Source organism: Euleptes europaea, chromosome 7 (assembly GCF_029931775.1).
Source record: "Euleptes europaea isolate rEulEur1 chromosome 7, rEulEur1.hap1, whole genome shotgun sequence".
NCBI classification, from domain to species: Eukaryota; Metazoa; Chordata; class Lepidosauria; order Squamata; family Sphaerodactylidae; genus Euleptes; species Euleptes europaea.
The window spans coordinates 60,690,976-60,708,352 of NC_079318.1; the positions used below are offsets into that span (position 1 = coordinate 60,690,976).

At 52.3% G+C, this 17,377-nt stretch overlaps 1 protein-coding gene across 2 annotated transcripts in view; it reads right to left on the reverse strand.

The window, feature by feature from the left end:
* Positions 1–2,808: 2,808 nt before the first annotated feature.
* LOC130480523 (phosphofurin acidic cluster sorting protein 1-like) overlaps positions 2,809–17,377 on the reverse strand; it is a 174,018-nt gene continuing 159,449 nt past the window's right edge. The window contains exons 11-25 of one of the 2 annotated variants that reach the window (XM_056853081.1): positions 16,863–16,934; positions 15,639–15,763; positions 14,968–15,100; positions 14,652–14,756; positions 13,668–13,774; positions 13,148–13,302; positions 11,765–11,875; positions 11,534–11,636; positions 8,505–8,537; positions 7,773–7,815; positions 7,452–7,494; positions 5,070–5,211; positions 4,080–4,303; positions 3,781–3,894; positions 2,809–2,939 (exon numbers count right to left, since the gene is read on the reverse strand). In XM_056853081.1, the coding sequence (XP_056709059.1) occupies positions 2,824–2,939; positions 3,781–3,894; positions 4,080–4,303; positions 5,070–5,211; positions 7,452–7,494; positions 7,773–7,815; positions 8,505–8,537; positions 11,534–11,636; positions 11,765–11,875; positions 13,148–13,302; positions 13,668–13,774; positions 14,652–14,756; positions 14,968–15,100; positions 15,639–15,763; positions 16,863–16,934 (1,626 nt within the window). In that variant the 3' untranslated portion in view covers positions 2,809–2,823. The remainder of the gene's footprint in view (positions 2,940–3,780; positions 3,895–4,079; positions 4,304–5,069; positions 5,212–7,451; positions 7,495–7,772; positions 7,816–8,504; positions 8,538–11,533; positions 11,637–11,764; positions 11,876–13,147; positions 13,303–13,667; positions 13,775–14,651; positions 14,757–14,967; positions 15,101–15,638; positions 15,764–16,862; positions 16,935–17,377) is intronic. The other variant, XM_056853080.1, reaches the window with a different exon arrangement.

Here is a 17,377-nt window from a genome sequence, read left to right on the forward strand (position 1 = left end):
ATTGACTCTGTGCCTCCTTTACTTCCCTCGCTGTCTTCTTACCCTCTCCCTGGCACAAGCTTTGCAACTCAGCTGAGCTCAAGCTGGCCTAAGCTGATTTCCCTCATGCCAGGGAGAGAGCAAAGGGGCCGCAAGGGAAGTCAAGGATGCTCAGGCTTCCTGCTGCTGAATCCTGCTCTAGGGCAGCCGGCAACATTGTAAAAGCCTCCCTTGGCAAGAGGCCTGTGCACGCTTTGCCATCCCTCTCTGCCTTCTCACTCCCCCGCATGAGACACAGCAGCTGAGGTGGGACTGCCAAGGCACCCGGAGGACAAAGGGGTGCGAAACCCCACTGGGGCTGGCTTGCTCTTTTCCTAGTGGTGGCGGCAGAAGCAACTCTATTCTTCCTTCTCTGCAGCCAGCTTGCTCTCCTCCTAGCAGCTGTCCACATGCAGGGAAGAGAGCGCAAGAGGCTACAGAAAAGGTTGGGTGGCTTGCTGGGAAGGACGGGCCTTTACTTCCATCCCTGGCATGAGGCTCACACTGTACCGATCCTCCAGTCCCTTCAGCAGCAGCAGCTGTCTCCAAGTGGGAACCCCCTACCAACCACAAGCCTCACCAGGCAATGGCCTTGCCCACATACCTGAAACACAGGGTGGGTGGCACATTGGGGTCACACGCAGCATGTCACGAGAGACATATTTGGCTGTTGAGCGAGTATCCCCACTTTGGACTCTGACCCCTAAAGCATGAACAAACAGCCAGCTGGCATTGAAAACTGATCCACAAACCCAAGCAGACACCTGGTCACAATGGTACCAGCATTAATTTATTAAAATTAATCCCAAAAGCAACCTTACATTAAAGTTTAACAAAAATAGAATCTTGTAAAAAATGGGGTTAACCCACCATCCCTGCTCTCCTAACCACGAGCAGCTGCGTCTGCCAGGCAGGCGCAATACCACAGTTTAGGTCTCTGAATTCGGTAGGATACACTTTCAAGGCGGGGGGGAGGGGGATTGGTTGGTTTGGCAGTTCTAGTGGCACGAGCTCCAGGGAAGCCAAGGCTCTAGCCTTGGAGCCTGCTTTGGGAGAGGGGGAAGGAAGAGGGCGTGTGTAAATCCAGTCAAGGAGGGCAAGGAGGCACCCGCGGCTGCCACAAGAAGGCTACCCTTTCGACACCTTGCTGTGATATCGGGCTGTCTTGTTGAAGCCACTGAAGTACATCTTTAAAAGGACGAGAAAGGGGACAGCCCTCCTGTTTGAACGGCCATCCCACCCTACACTTCATTACAGCTGGTGCTGCTCCTCTGTCTCCCGCTGGCCCGCCTCGCCCTTCCGACAGTGTAAGTGACCTACTACGGTAGCCCAAAGAGGAGCGGCGCTTGGCTCAGCTTACGGCTCCAAGGACTAGCCTCGGAGCTGTCTGAAAGAAGTGCTGGTTCGAGGGGTTTGCGCTGGCTACGAACGGAGTGTACGACTCACACTACTCCCGTTACAGAAGACCACCTTCTATGCCGGAGCTCGAAGCATGGCCGGGGTGGGGGCGCAGGGACCTGGCCTGCCCCACACCTGCGTGAGCATCAGGACTCCCTGGCCCCAGACAGGAGGACACAGAGGTGCTCTTTACACACAAGCAAACATGCAGTGGTGACACACAGTGGAAGTACAGCCATTGGGGGGAGGAAAAGGTCAGGGCTATCCTTGCCTAGCCTCACCTCCCTCCAGACCCTCCATAAAGGTGGAACAGAAGAGTTTGTGGGGAAGTATGCTTTTCCCATCGGTTTCTAGCTGAAGGGCCCTCATCTGAACTTTTCTGCTGTTCCCTCGAAAGGCAGCTTACTGTGCTTTAAAATAGCAAAGAACCCATCATCTCACCCTTCCACGGCTGCAACAGCTGGTCCCATCCTGCCTGCTGAATTGTAGCAGGTCCTGGACCAATCGCTGCCCTGAAACCTGCTGGTTCTGTACCATCACTTCCTCAAGCGGCCAGAGCTGATGAGCAGGAAAAGCTGCTGCCATTTTCCTCTCCCTCTCAGCTTGAACCACAGCAGAAACCACAAGCAGCAGCTCAGAGCCTGATGCTGAAACAGAAGCCCCTGTCCCTGATGCCTTTTTCCTGCCATCTCCGCATCTCTTGATCCAAGAGTATGAAGCTGAACACCACCGATCCTGTCGAAACAGGGAGAGGCCCAACAGTTCAGCCGAGACAGAGCGAGCTGCTTCGTGTTCGAAGGAGATGGGATGCTCAGGCCCCAGTAGCCCCCTGTGAATTCTGTTAGGTGTGACTGCAGAGCAGCACTGGTGGGCAGAGGTCCAGCTTGCCCAGGATGCAACTGTGAGAGCCTGGCTGGGCAACCCTAGAGGAGGGCACTAAATACAATATTTCCTACTAGAGCAGTTACAAAATAGCAGCATGTCAAGAAACCAGCTTCCCCTTCCTCGCCCGTGGCAGGAAGGGGACGGGGAACACAGCCACCACAGGCACAAAGCCTGGCGGGGAGCCGTATGAATCCCCTCAGCCTCTTCCACTCCAGACCCCTCCCCCCGCATCAGAGAAGGCTGATCTGGCATCCTAGCCTCGAGTTCAGGAGAAGCCCGGTGTGTCATTCTTGCATTTCCCTAGGACCCAAGTTCATGTTAAACTAAAATTCATGGGTGAGACGTAAAGCAAATTGGGATGCTCCTTGCCCGGGGCAAGCGGAGCAAGCAGGGCCCCAGCCGGATTTGGCCTCCAGCATCGGGCAAGTCAGTCTTCAGCAGAGGCAATGGAGCTGGGTGTTCTCTCCGTTCTGGCTGGCTAAGCCCCGGTCCTTCCAGGCTGCCCATTTTTGTTTCGTTTTGTCACACATTCTTTGTGTAGCCAAAGATGCCGACCGGGAAATACTTGACGTGTGTCGGCCACTGCGCAGCCAGCTGAAAAAACTTCACATCGTTCCACTCCACGCCATCAATACAAACTGTAAGAGGGGGACACAAAGATATTCAGAGGGTGGAAGGAGTGAAGATGGGAGGAAGTGCTCAGTCTCACAGCTGGGAAGCAGCTGCTGGGAGGAACCATTTTATGTTAAAACTCGCTGTAATAGTGGAGACCCCTTCTGGATGCACACCTTAACGTCGTGAGGGGATTTGTGTGTGTCAGGGAAGCTGAGAGCAATACCGTAAGGGGTCTAGACTCTATCAAGAGACTAAACTCCTAGCAGAGTCACTCAAGACGGAATGGTCACAGCTGAGACACCAGACGAAGATGCATCCACCCCCTTAAAGGATCAGTGGCCACATCCGCAGAAGAGAACAGGCAGTTCCAATGGGGATGGGGGCAGAGGAATCCCTGAAGGTTAGCTACTGGGCAGCAGCAGTAGTAAAAGGTGACACTGGCGGAGGATCTTTCATAGACAACGGCAGTGCCACTACAGCTAACCCTGGTTAGTACTGCACAGAAGAAGGCACTGGTAAACCACTTCTGACCAACCTTTATCTTGAAAACCCTATGATGAGACAATCCAAAATGAAAAAAGAAGCTACAGCCTTCAATTTGCAAGATCTGAGCAAGGCTGTCAAAGACAGGACATTTTGGAGGACTTTCATTCATAGGGTCGCCATGAGTCGGAAGCGACTTGACGGCACTTAACACACACACACAATAGTGTAGAAGGCATTTGCCTCAGATAAATACAAGCCATTTTCTTGAGTACCGGCGCCAAGGGCGGGGGGAGATGGCTGGGGATTGCGGTCTGGCAAGGTATTCAGGGAAAGGACCACAACTCAGCCATGACAGGCCCTGCAGGGGGAAGGCCTTACCACGCAGCATGGTGTTTTGGTGCTTGGCTGTGCAGATCAGACGTGTGATCCCTTCTATCACTTGGCTCTTGGGTTCCAAGTCCTTCTCTTTTGGTTTCTTGCTCAGAAACATCACTGCCAAGGGATAACACAATAGATTGTATAACAGAAGCATGGCCAAACAACAGCTGAACCAGCACACGATTCATGTTCTGGCCCATTTCTGAGAACATACAAAGAGCAGGCCACAAATCTGCCCGTGGAGGGGGAAAAAAGCTCCCATGGACTGACGGAAGAGGACTGATGCTGCAGTCTGATACCTTTCTTGTTCTTCTCCTTGGTGACCACAGTCATGGCCATAGTGTTGGGTGGGGCCAGCTCGCCGGGGCTGGGTATGCGGCTGACCTGGAGGGAGCGGAAGTTGCTTTTCAGGGTATTCTTGATGCCCGTTTCCCGCTTATCGGCCTCTTTCCTTTTCTCCAGCCCCTGGGCGGTCCAGTAATCGACCTGTAGACCCATCACCTCCACGCCTGGACTCAGAGAGCTGGAGGAAGAGGGGAAACACAAGTTATGACAACTCTGAGCCAGCAGGATTGGGTGTGGTGCAGCTCCTGCCAGAGTGTTCCACCTCCAACAGCAAGGAGAAGGGGTGTCTCATGTTTAAATGTCCCATATAAAAATTGCCCAGATACAGAAAACTAGGAATTTAAGAGAATGGTTCTAATGCAGCATTAATTCCAACATGCTATTTATTTATTTTTACAAATGTGCAGGGTTTATAGGGTAAGCAAGCAAACATGTAAAGCTGTGTCCCCTTATAGTCTGCGGTCTAACTGTAGTGCGAACTACACTGCATGATTCTGCTGATGGCATAGCTCAGTTCTCTGATTCTGTACCTCTGAGCAGACATCTCTGTGACTCGCACTGCCATCTTCCATTCCCATAACAGCTTCCGGCCACGCTAGCAGTTGTCTCTGTACTTCCACGCCGAGCCCTTTCTCTAACATCCGATGCCCAAATGCTGCCAGTGAAATTCCCAAGCCTCTTTTGGGAGCAAGCGGTTACGTACCACAGTCTCACTGCACCGAAAAACATGTCATCTTCAACCTGCTCTGGTGTTCTCTCCCTGCACCATGGGGATGGGATGTCTTGCTAAACCCAGCTGCTGCCTCTCACTGTTCTTTACCCTTGCACTCAGCGTGCTAGCTGACGCACTCACAGAAGATTCACCAGTGAAGTCACTGGCAGCGGCCAACTGTTAGTCCACTGGGCCAGAATTCCCGGCACAGCCGTAGCTGAGAGGTGCTTACCCTGCTCCCGAGAGCCCGCTGCTGACTGATGGAGAGGGCGGTGGGGTACCAACTGCCTCCTTGGTATAGGGGACCCCTCCACCAGAGGGAGAGGATGAGCCCAGGAGCGAGGTGGTGCAGATGGTGGCATCGTCAGAATCAACTACAAGAAAAGAACAAAAAACACCTGGTTAATAACGGGGAGGTCCTCGCCTCTCGGCCAGCTGTGCAAGAGGATGGCTGACTGTTATAGGGTGCTGCTTGCTTTACAGTGGGATCTCTCTTAAGTATGCCGTTAGCCTCCCTGGGTAGGGGTGCCCACTCCTGCTGCGGAAGAAGTGAGCTCCCATTTTCTGACTGTTCCCAGAACTGATGGATCCAGGCACCAGGAGGGCCAGCCTTTCCTCCCTTCTTCTCGAGAGTAATGCCCCTTGCGATCACTGATGGCACTGTGAGTCTCTAGGGGCAGCCCTCTTTTCCCACAAGCATTTAGAGTTTTCTATTTCCTGACAGTCTTCTCTCCAGGAATGTGCAAGTGCACAAGAAGCACATGGACCGTACGCAGGCAAGAGAGCAAGCGCCGCTGGGGCCCCCACTTTCTTTGGACAGGCAATGCAGGAACTTCATAGGAAAATGAGCTAGTGCCACCGTTTCTGACTGGAATGATTATTTTTGCCTCCAGGTGTTTCCAACCTATTCTCTCCAGGATCAGAGGAACACGCCTTTTATATGACGTGATGTGGAACACAGGCAGGACAATGCTGCTGCAGTGGTCTTGTTGTGGGCTTCCTAGTAGGGATGCCAGCTCCGGGTTGGGAATTACCTGGAGATTTCGGGGGTGGAGGGCAGGGTTTGGATGGGGGGGGGGACGACTTCAATGCCATAGAAGTCCAATGGCCAAAGCGGTCATTTTCTCCAGGAGAACTGATCTCTATCACCTGGAGATCAGTTGTAATAGCGGGAGATCTCTAGCCACCACCTGGAGGTTGGCAACCCTACTTCCTAGAGGCACCTGGCTGGCCACTGTGTGAACAGACTGCTGGACTTGATGGGCCTTGGTCTGATCCAGCACGGCTTTTCTTATGTTCTTATGTTCTAATCAGTTTGTTTCCCCAACTTCAAAGTAACAAGGTCTGAAAGGCTTCTCAGTCCTTGTGGGCTTCCATCATCTACGCAAATAATGTGTTGAAGTGTGCAAATGCTTTACGTCCTTTGTACAGTGTACTCTCACAAGAACTACGTACATCTTTATTTAAAACATTCGTGCCCTTGCCTTTCCACTATCAAAATACAAAACTAAAATACTTATCAGTCTTTTCTGGGGTGAAATGCCCCTTTACAGAGCCCTGATTTGCGTGGCACGATTTCAGTCTTCTAGGCCTTGCATCATGCTGGCCCCACTGAAGCCTGGAGCCAGTGTGGGGTAGTGATCAGAGTGTCAGATCAGGATCTGAGAGAGCCAGGACTGAGTCCCTGCTCTGCTCTGGAAGCTTGCTGGGTGACCTTGGGCCATAGTCTCAGCCTAACTTACCTCCCAGGGGTTTTGTGAAGATAAAACAGAGCAGAGGCTATGTTAGAAGCTACTTTGGGTCCCCACTGAGGAGAAAGGCAGGCTGTAAATAGAGAATTTTTTTAAAAAATGGTTGGGCCCTGTGGTGACCACTTTCAGATGGGTTTTCACTGTAGCAGGTCCCCAGCTGTGGAACCAGCTTCCAGATGAGGTTTTTCAGATCAGAGATCTTTGCCCATTTAAAAGGATCACAACATCCTGCTTATTCAAGACAGGCTATTTTCCTCATTCGTTAATGTGCTTTCGAGTTCTGATAGCTGCACAGTTGCCTGCTTTCATCTTTCCTGTTTTGCATTTTGTTTGATTTTATTCATTTTGTAGAGTGCTCCTTGCTTGGGAGCACTCTTCCTACTGAAAGGCAGCTTACGCCTCCTACCTAGTGAAAGAAAGTACAGACAGGAGGGGAGAACAAAGGGAGGCCCAACTGGGCTGGAGCCTGGAGGGCCCCATCTTGCCACCCAGCTGAACATAAGAAAGGCCATGCTGGATAAGACCAAGGTCCATCAAATCCAGCAGTCTGTTCACACAGTGGCCAACCAGGTGCCTCTAGGAAACCCACAAACAAGACGACTGCAGCAGCATTTTCTTGCCTGTGTTCCAAAGCACCTATTATAATAGGCATACTCATCTGATCCTGGAGAGAATAGGTATGCATCATGACTAGCATCCATTTTTACTAGTAGCCATGAATAGCCCTCCATGAATATGTCACTCCTCTCTTAAAGCCTTCCAAGTTGGCAGCCATCACTACATCCCAGGGCAGGGAGTTCCACAAGTTAATTATGTTTTGTGTGACGAAATACTTCCTTTTATCTGTTTTATCTGCTGCTCACCTGAGGTGCTGAAGGACTGCTCCACAAGCCCCACCTTCACCACCTGCCAAGCAAGACAGGAGAAAGGAAAAAGTCTGCATCAGAGTTCAGCCAAGGGCCGTCTTTCAGTACGCACACACCACCCCCGCCCCGACTGTCCAGCCAGCAATGGACACTGCACCTCTCAAAGGCAGTGCTTCAGCTTCCTTTCTGAAGGCGATCATCCTCTGTCCCTTTCAGCCTGCACCTGAGAACATCTCAGAGCTGACATTCCAAGTGGAGAAGGAGGCCAGAGAGCTTTCCTCATACTTTCTTACGGTCCTCACCCCTGGCAATACTCACCCCAACAAATGGCACGAATTTCTGGCAGGAGTCCTCGTCTGGGCTGCGAAACAGAACAGAGGCATTTAAAGGTTAAACTTCCCCTGCCTGCGAAGGCAACAGTGAAGCGTGGCTCATGCGCCCGACTTTGCCTCCTAGAATCCCTTGCATGTCACATCCCCAAGAGCCTTCAGATCGGCGAGGGAGCAGCTCTACCCCACCGAGGTCCCGTCTGACGTGAGCAAAAAAGGCCAGGCTTTTTTTTTTTTTTGCTGGCTCCGGGGCTTTGGTTGCAGACGTCCCAACAAAAGCCTGACATTTTTACTAAGCCTGACATTATAAACAAGCAGTGATTGCAGAGCCAAGCGTTGAGAGCCTCTTCCTCTTGGGAAGTGGGAAGGGGGGGGGGAAGAGAAAGGGGGAAAGAAGCAGGACTGATCCCTCTGACTCACACAGCACAGCACCCACCCCACCCCTGCGTCCCACCCAAACACTGGAGCACAGGGTCACACCACACAGGGGAAAGGAGGGGACAGCAGGAGTGAGATGCAGCTCAAAAGGGGATTTTCCTCCCTTCCTTCTTCCCCCCTCCCATTCCTACAGCAGGGAATTCACACATGCAAACCAGGAGCAGCCAGCAGCCCTCGCCTCACACAGGGCAGGCAGGGAGGGAATCGCTTCTGCCCCTAGACAAAAAGGTGAGACGGACGAACGCGGGAGGAGGCAACACTGCAGCAAGCCACAGTCCAATACCTGATATAAAAATCAAAATAGAGGCTTCTTTTCCTTGAATGCCAAAAAACCAAGAAGAGGGAGAGGCGTAAGCACTGCTGGAACACAAGCGATTAAGAGAGCGGTGCTGGGAGACGCCGCACACTGGCCGGCTCGCCCAGTGAGGAGGCCGAGGCAACCGAGGAGGGTGCGGCTACTCTGGCTCTCGCGGCAGCTGCTCGAATGACAAATACTCTCGTCTGAGCAGATCTGTGCAGAAGAGGGCTCCAAAACCCTTGAAAACATAACTGGACTTCTCTTGGTGTATCCAAACAGCAGCTCGCTGAAGCTCTTTCTTCTACACTTGCAAACTTAACCAGAAGCGCAGAAAGACGGTGGGGGAGGGGCTTGCAAAACACAAGGGCCTTTGGTGCCTGCATTTGTGTGCAATTGTACACTTATGCTGCTACCTTGGCGATGGTGGCCCCACCGTCATCTCCACAAGAGACTGGAGACTGATACCAGAGCAGCTTAGGTGCTGTTCTGATCAATTATAAAAGCACCTGTAAAATATTCTGGGCACGATACAGGAATCAAAGCATTCTGCCGTCCATGCTGTGCCTTCTAAGGTACCCCTCAGCACCTGCACTGCCTCCCCCTTTACGCTACGGAAGATCCTTGGGCACATTCTAGGGGCACACACTCCGTCTGTCGAGGGCACTGATCAGGCCTGTTAGGCGTCACTGTCAACCCATGTGAACAAAGTGCGCACCCAGCACCACACCCAATGCTCTGCTGCAGCCGTATGTTGCAGAGGATGACAGTGGAGACATTCCCTTCCGGTGGAATCATGTCTGTCATTAGCCATAGCACTGGGGAACCCCAGAAGTTCTGGAACGCAGGTCTGAAAACCGCGATGCTAAGGGAAGAATTGCAATTGCATGAAGAGCAGCTGCCAGTAGTGGAGTGGCGTCCTACAGCTGAAGAAGCCGTGTATGTACATAATACAATCAGACAAATGGAAGAAAGGATTTCTGATTCCAAAGGGGGGAAATGGTGACAAGGCCTATTTTTAGTGGTAGACCGTTGACATAACTCTTGTGTAATGTTTCATAGATTCTACATGCAGACACAATGTTATTGGCTTTGTTTTAAAGTCATTTATTTTTATTTGCTGCTTTCATATACGTAACTTTAAATTCTGACGTGCTTGGGTTGGGGTGCCTAAGTGATTTCGTGTGAATTTTTAATCATACAGTACTGTCCATCTCTCTCCCACGATTCATCCAAGATACGGAATTCAGGCAGCCTTGCTTGAAACTCAGCTGCTTCCAGAAGCCCAAAACCTGCACAAGGCAATGAGGACTGGCCCAAGACATTCCCATACCCTGAGGCAGCTGCAGTAGGCTATCCTAAGGCATGCGCCCCAAGGTCCCCCAAGCACTGAGGACACATTTTTCTGATCAGATGCTGCTTCCCTGGCACAGCCCAGAGCATCACTCAGGGTGCTATTGGGTCAGCTCTGAGTGCAATGAGTTCATGCAGAAGCCACAGACATGCTGGCCAAGAGCTTTAGGCTCCCCCTGGGGAACTCTCTTCACTCTGCGACCACTCTGCTGACCTGCAGCCTTGCAGGTTTCTGACACAGGCACCTGTGGGTCTGCTTGGACTACCCATGGCTGACCAGGGAAGCTGGAGGGTAAGCCTCTTCATGTTTGCCCCCTAAGCCTGTGGCAAGCTACTTGCAAGAACACATAGCTACATGCAGCATCAAGTTTATGGGTGCGCCGCACAGCAATGATGCAACGATCTTGTAAAGCAATGCTTGCGGTGACATGCCAAAACTCACAGCAGGTGCGCAAGGCCAGCCCACCACAGGCTTCCCGCATCACTCCCATGCCCTCAGGTGCCTGTGTCAACAGGTCAGCTGGAAGGAACTTCCAGACCTAACCCCTTTGCCACGTTTTTTTTCTCTCCCTCTTTGCACAATATGGCTGTCAACTGTCGCTCCATGCAACTGCTATTCCAGCCAAAGGGCCCTTTGGTTTCTCTGCTCATCAGCTCAGGCAAGTGGCGGTCACCTTTGTTTCAGGAGGCCTTAAACATCACAGGACAGGAGAGCATGAGGAATCTGTGAGCCAGCCTGCCTGGTTAGAAACACGAACGGCCTCCTTCAGCCTGGCCTGAGTTGGTGACCCCTCTGCACAGATTACGGGTATGCTTACAGGCCTCACTTTGCCAACTGCCATTCCCTGGCACAGGATTTCACTGCTCACATAAGCAGCGATTCAAACCAAGCAATGAACTGGCTGGAGAAGGGCACGGGAGGCACCAATAGCTGAATACAAGTCAGTGACCGTTTTGCTTCCACTGAGGCTGACGCCTCATATGCTGGAAGGAAAGCTCCTGTTTGGCGACTGCCCCATGGCCACTCCGTCTAGCACATGGAATTGGGCACAGGACCATTCAAGCCAGGGATCTGCCCCAGCAGGAAAGCAGGCCCTCTCCCCTCCTTCCCCAGACACCCCTGCAGTGAATGCAGCAAGCCAGCCGTACGTACTGCGTGCCGATCCCTGTTGGCTGTAGGGGCAAGCAGAGAACAGCAGGGAGTGAAGTACCCCACACACCTGAACTGTGGCAGGAGGAAGCACAGAAACAGCACTTGCAGTCCCCAAAGTCACCGTCTGGACGTGCCTTTTATGCCGGCACAAAGCAGTTTTCCCCCCACCAGGAGAGACAAACTGCCCGCCTGCTGCACCCTGCTGCTGTCCTGTGCTTCAGAGTAGGTTCAGACAAACCAGAGCCACACAGTAGCCCACTGACAAGTTTACCACGTGGCCCTGATGACGGCACGGAGAGGCAACAGTCTGTAGCCTCTAGCTCCCCTGCCTGCCTGCCCCACTGCCCCACCCCCTTGGGAACCGGGGGGGGGGGAGCAACCAGAGCCCATGCTGGATAGGTCCGGCACAGATCCATGAGGGGGACACAGTGTAAGACCAAGTGGCCAGGTCTTTTGCTGAGCTGGGGGAAGGGGTGAATGTAGGAGAGGAAGACTGCAGAGGCCCCCTTACCTCTTCTGCTTGTAGGTCAGCATGGCTTCAGAAATGGGCAGCTGGTGGGACAGGCTGGCACCCGCAATGAACTGGGCAACCCGGCCAGGGACATCCACAGTGTCTGGAGGGAGATGAGGAGATGGGTTAGATAATGCAAAGGGGGGGGGGAGTAAAGCCCCAAAGGGTCCTCCTTCCGCACAGCAGCTTCCCCATGCTGTTGGAGCTCCTGCCTGTCTTCTGGGCTATTACCTGAACTCGGGGGCTCGACTCTACTGAAGAGCTCCCTCCACGCCATGTCCAGAAACAAGGAGCTGTACCTGTTGTCCACAGAACCAAGGTACTTGGCCAGAGGGTGAGAGCCTGAGAATGACACGGAAGAAACAGAGGCATTTAAATAAAAAAAGGGGGAGGAGAACACAGGCAAGGCAAAAAACCCACTGCGTCTGTGACCCAGAGCCAAATCCTGCTTTGGCCAGTCTGTCTTGGCCTCTCCAGCCCGGGTTTTCTTCTTCATCCTTGGGAAAGCTGATAAGACAGTCCTGGTTGATTCCACAATAGCCGTTTAAGTTTAGCATCACCATGACTCATTCACTCCGTATTTACAGATGACCCAAGTGATGATGTAGTCAACACGCCGCATTCGAATATTTGTGGTGTGTTTCCATGTTCTCTTAGATCTGATTTGTGGCAATTTTTTTTGAACTAGAAACAACTGCAGTATAATAGCCAAGGACTACTAACGCTTCCCCAAGGCTACTTCCCAGGGTGGAGGATTTTCCACTGCTCTATGACATCCACCAGTCACGGGGCAGACCCCCCCCCTTTCTATAGGCCCCTCTCGAGCCCTCTCCCCACTTACTTTGCGGATGGTCTGCTGGGAGCTAATGGCGCCATTTTTATTATTATTTATTATTTTATAGAGCTTATTCTGTTTTAAGTGTTCTTGGTTTTAAATGTGTGTGTGTGTATCTCCCTCCTCCCCAGCAGCCCCATTATTTATTTACTTATTTACTACATTTATACTCTGCCTTTCTCTCTTTGGGGACCCAAAACAGCTTACATTGTTCTCCTCCATTTTATCCTCACAATAATCCCATGAAGGCAAAGAGAGCGTGAGGTAGATTAGGCCCAAGGGCATCCAGTCAGTTGGCCCCATCTTCCCCCTCCCATTTTCCCCACGGCTCTTGCTCTACGCCCCTGCTGCCTCCACCTCCACCCCACCTCTCCTCCCTCCACCTGCGTCTTCCCTCCTGACTACCCTCCACCACCTGGAATCTGTTTTACCCCAACATTCTTTCCCCTCCCCCCCCCACCTTCAAGTCTTTTCTTGTGTTTCCCCAGATTTGTAGAAATATGTATCTTAGCCCTGGGTGACTTTTTTGATCCACATGATGAGGCTACCCATCACTATTAGAAATGATACTAAGTTGTGAAAGGAGCCCCTGCCTCGAGTATATTGTTGTTGTAAATCAAATAAATCATCATTTTAAAAAATCCATTTGCAGCCGACTGAGGAAACAGCATCCTTCCGCTGCACGAAAAGGCAGCACCACCCTTGGCCAGAGAACATCAACGTCCTGGGCTGAAGGAAGGCTCTGGCTGCTCTGGGCCTGTATCAACGCCAAGGCTTACCCAAGGGCACCACCAGGAAGCGGAGGTAGTTGAGCCAGTCGGGGGTCTTGCTTGCCAGCTGCTCCACGAAGAAGCGTAGGATGATGCTCAGGTAGCTCTGGTCCCCCGCCACGGCCACTTTCACTGGAGGAGGCATGTGGGAATTACAGTTACAGCTGCCGGAGGGAAGAAAGAGTCTGAGAGGTTCAGAGCGAAGCAGCCACCAGGACAGGAAGAACAAAACACGCGCAGAATCCTTTCCCCACCCACCAAGCATCCACCAATTCTGGATTAAAGGCAGAAAACCACCCAAGCTCAGGTTTTCGATGAAGCTTGGGTAAGTATGAGTTCCAAAGAAGAGGGAAACAATCCCTGTAAATGCCTCTTTGGGATACAGGGCCTGAGCACAATTCCCTAAGAGGAAGCAGGAATGGATGTGTGCTCGATGGATATTGAACCCCAGAGACCGTTCTTTTTTTCCCCTTTTTTTTGGCAAAAGCTAACACATGGCACACCCCGGCTGCCTGCGGGCTATACTCACTATCTCTGGATGCGAGCGACAATAGTGTTGAAGGCAGCCTGGACGTCCGCCATGGAGCAAGTGGAGACGATAGGCTGCTTGTGTTCCTGGAGCTGATCACAAAGATACTGCCAATACAAATCCAGAAAGAAGAATATGAGGACCCGCCTTCTACTGAAGTAGACCCACTGGCCCATCTAACCCAGTATCATCTCCTAGGACTAGACAGCCACTTTCCGGGGTCTCGGGCAGAGACCTTGCCCGGCCCTGCTACCAGATTCATGTGTTCCAAGGCTGTCAGAAGCCAAGGAGCTTCTCCTTTCTCTGAAAATAAGTGATCACAATCTTATTCTAAATTCCTTATTTTTAAAACAATCACATCACAATCTTATTCTAAATTCCTTATTTTTAAAATTGCTTTATCAATATATTTGGGGGTGGGGATGGAAAGTGCCGTCAAGTCGCACCCAACTTATGGCAACCCTGCAGTGTATAAAGATATCACAAACATCATGGATGTTTAGAGGCCAGGGACATTCAGAGGTGGTTTGCCATTGCCTACCTCTGCATAGCAACCCTGGACTTCCTTGGAGGTTTCCCATCCAAGGACTAACCAGGGCCCACCCTACTTAGCTTGCAATATCTGGTGCTGTCATGGCCAGCCTGGGCTATCCAGGTCAGGTCATCAATATATTGACCTCTGTTTATTTTTTTATACTTTTCTATCTAGATCTTTATTACATTTTGGGGACTACAAACTCCCCCAGTCAAGCTGGAGAACCCCCCCCCCCCCGCTGTCTTTAGCCTTGGCTTGAGTCATCGAGTGGCTGCCTTGCCGGGGCCCCTGCTCCTCGCTTGTTTGCTCTGGACAGCACAGGTTGACCTGGGAGGGCTAGTCTTGGTTGCCGTGACAAGGGGGTTGGGCTCACCAGGTAAGGCATGCAAAAGACGTTCAAGAGGCACCAAGGTCCTGCCTGCCTACCCAGCGCACGATCCAGTGCTTACCTGGCCTTGCCACTCGGTGATGTTCACCAGGATGATGCTCTCGGGCAGCTGCTCATCCGAGATCAGGATCTGGTTCAGCTGATCATACACAGACTTGCGGGGCACCTGCAGGAGCCGAGCGAAGTGGCCTTCAGAGCAGCATGAAGCCTGTTATGCCTCTCCTAGGCTCGCAGGTGACTCAAGAGCAAGAAAGCGCTCCTGGCTCCCTTGGTTAAGTGAGAAGCTGCATCTTTGCTTCAACCCTTCACCCATCCATCCCTTTCCATGGGGGGGTCGAGTCGCTCCCAGGAAAAAGGGAGCTCTGCCACCACCTGACCTGAGTGCTCTGCCTTGAGTCTGGGGAGCTCTCGCTGTCCAGGCTGCTGGTCCGGTCCGCCTGGCCCTTGGAGTTCTGCCTGTCCTTGACGGACATGCTGCGGGGCCGCCACAGGGGCTTGTTCTCAACTTTGCTGAAAGACCAGAAGTCAACGTGAGCGGAGGAGGGGTCCCGAGGGAAAGGCTTTCCCTGATGACTGAGCGACCACAGCGGCTGGACTGTGAAAGCTGGCAGCAATGCACAGAGGTCCAGAAAGAGACCATCCAGCCTGTGATATTCATAGGGAACCTTTTCAGGAGGCTTCAAAAAAGCAATTCAAGGACATTGAGAAAAGCCAGCAGGTATCACCGCCTCCATAAAGATCAACTGAGCGTGTCCGCCGACTCTTAACTTCCATGTGTCAAGCTAGCATTGGAAGAATGGCCAGAGACACTTTCTGGATGGCCCTCTTTCAGACTGAGTTCATTACAATTAATTGAATTTCAGCACATCCAGTGATTTACCTTCCTGGGGCAAGTTGGCCAGAAAGAGAACAGCTCAGCCAAAGCTGCCGAGACAGATTTCCCATACGCGTGGGGCTCCAGCAGACAAAACCAGCACACTCCGGTCCCCTGGAATGTGGCCAACGTGGCAAACGTTTGCTATCTGGCCAGCAGGAGGCCCTTCCTTACCTGGGGGAAACAGTGGCTGGGAACTCAGGCTTGCTGATGCTGCTCAGCTGGGCCAGCCGGTCCACACTGCTGTCCTTCAGGGATGTCTCAGTTGTCCCCGGGGACGATTCGTCCACTTCCAATTCCTGAGAGGATGCACAGAAAGGATTGGGGGGGGGGGCTTTAGGCCCTACAAGGGCACCAAGTGAAGGTTTTGATTTGGCAGCCCCCCCCCCCCCACAGAAGCTTTCAGTAATCTGGTTACTCCACCACCACACTGTCAATCCTTCCATCTCCTGCAAATCACCACGCACACACTCGTTCCTTTCCATGCCTCCTCTGCACACTCACTACCCTGACTATATACCACTTTGCAGACACATCTGCTGAATTTACTGGTCACAGCTGGAAGAAGAGTGAAGTACTATTTTCAACTTCTTTGGGTGGGTGGGTGGGGGCGACCCAGCACTGTCAGGGCCCTGATAGCTGGGAGAAGATCCGGGAAAGTAACGGGGGTTTCCACGGTTCTATAATGCACATGATGTGCAAGCAAGCTGAATCACACAGGTTAGCTGGCTCACAGTACAGAGCTCCCGTTAAACGGACCCAGGAGAAAGAAAGGGGTGCAGCAGATATCACTGTACACCACCATGCTGCTATATACACCAGCGTTTCCCAACCTGTGGCTCCTGACCCAAAAGTGGGTTGCGAAGCCTGTGAAAGCAGGTCCCAGGTTTTTGCAGTTTTACTGATTTGTGCATATGCTCAGGTCTTTTTTAAAGCAGATGACCATAGCAAGTAAACTTGGCATCGTGGGTCACCATGCCAAAAAGGTTGGGAACCGCTGACATACACTGCCAACATATGTGCATCACACTGCCCTCGTTATGTTCAACACTGCAGAAATGCAGGGCTGGAGCCAAAGTAGAGTATCTCTATGTGCTGGAAATCCCATGTTGGCGTTGTTGGGGCACCAACAGAAGTTCCTGCCCACCACGATGATCCCACCCTCCAAGCAAAATGGAGAAAGCCAGCTAACCAGACTAGTCCGGTCACACCCATCAGCTTCACAGACTGACCACTGCCGGCCAAACCCTCTTTATGTACAGACTGTTGGGGACAAACGGGTTGTATTAAAATATCCAGTCCACCCAAAATGAGCAACATCCAGATCTACCTTCCCTTCAAAACAAAGTAACTGGAACAGGCAAAGACCACGCCCTTAACCTGGCACGCGGGACTTACCATCGCCGTGGTTTCCATAGCAGCCTCATCCTGGGTGCGGGGAACACCCGCCTTCCGCTTCTCCGCTTCTCCCTGGGTGAGTGGAGGAGGGTGGAAAGGCGGATGGGGGAAAAAACAAAACAATCAGACTAGACGTGAGGACCCCTGATCCACACATCCCCCAAGCGGGGAACAAAGGCAGGGTGCTTCTAAGGTAAAAGGAAACATCGAAACAAAAACTCTGCCCATGGGCTGACCAAGGCATTGGAAAAGGAGCCAGATGGCCCAGGAGGGGAAGCCACCGACCCCTGATGCTACAGGCAGGGGCCGGAGTGGCCCTGGCAGAGCACACGAGTCCAGCCGGCCTGCTCTGAACAGCTCATCAAAGAAAGGCAGGAGAAGGAGAAAGGAAGACAGGAGGGACTGCTCCCAGTAGGATGCAGGTTCTGGAGGGTGAAAGGAAGACAGGAGGGACTGCTCCCAGTAGGATGCAGGTTCTGGAGGGTAGCCCAGGCAGAGAGGCTGCTCGCAGGAGG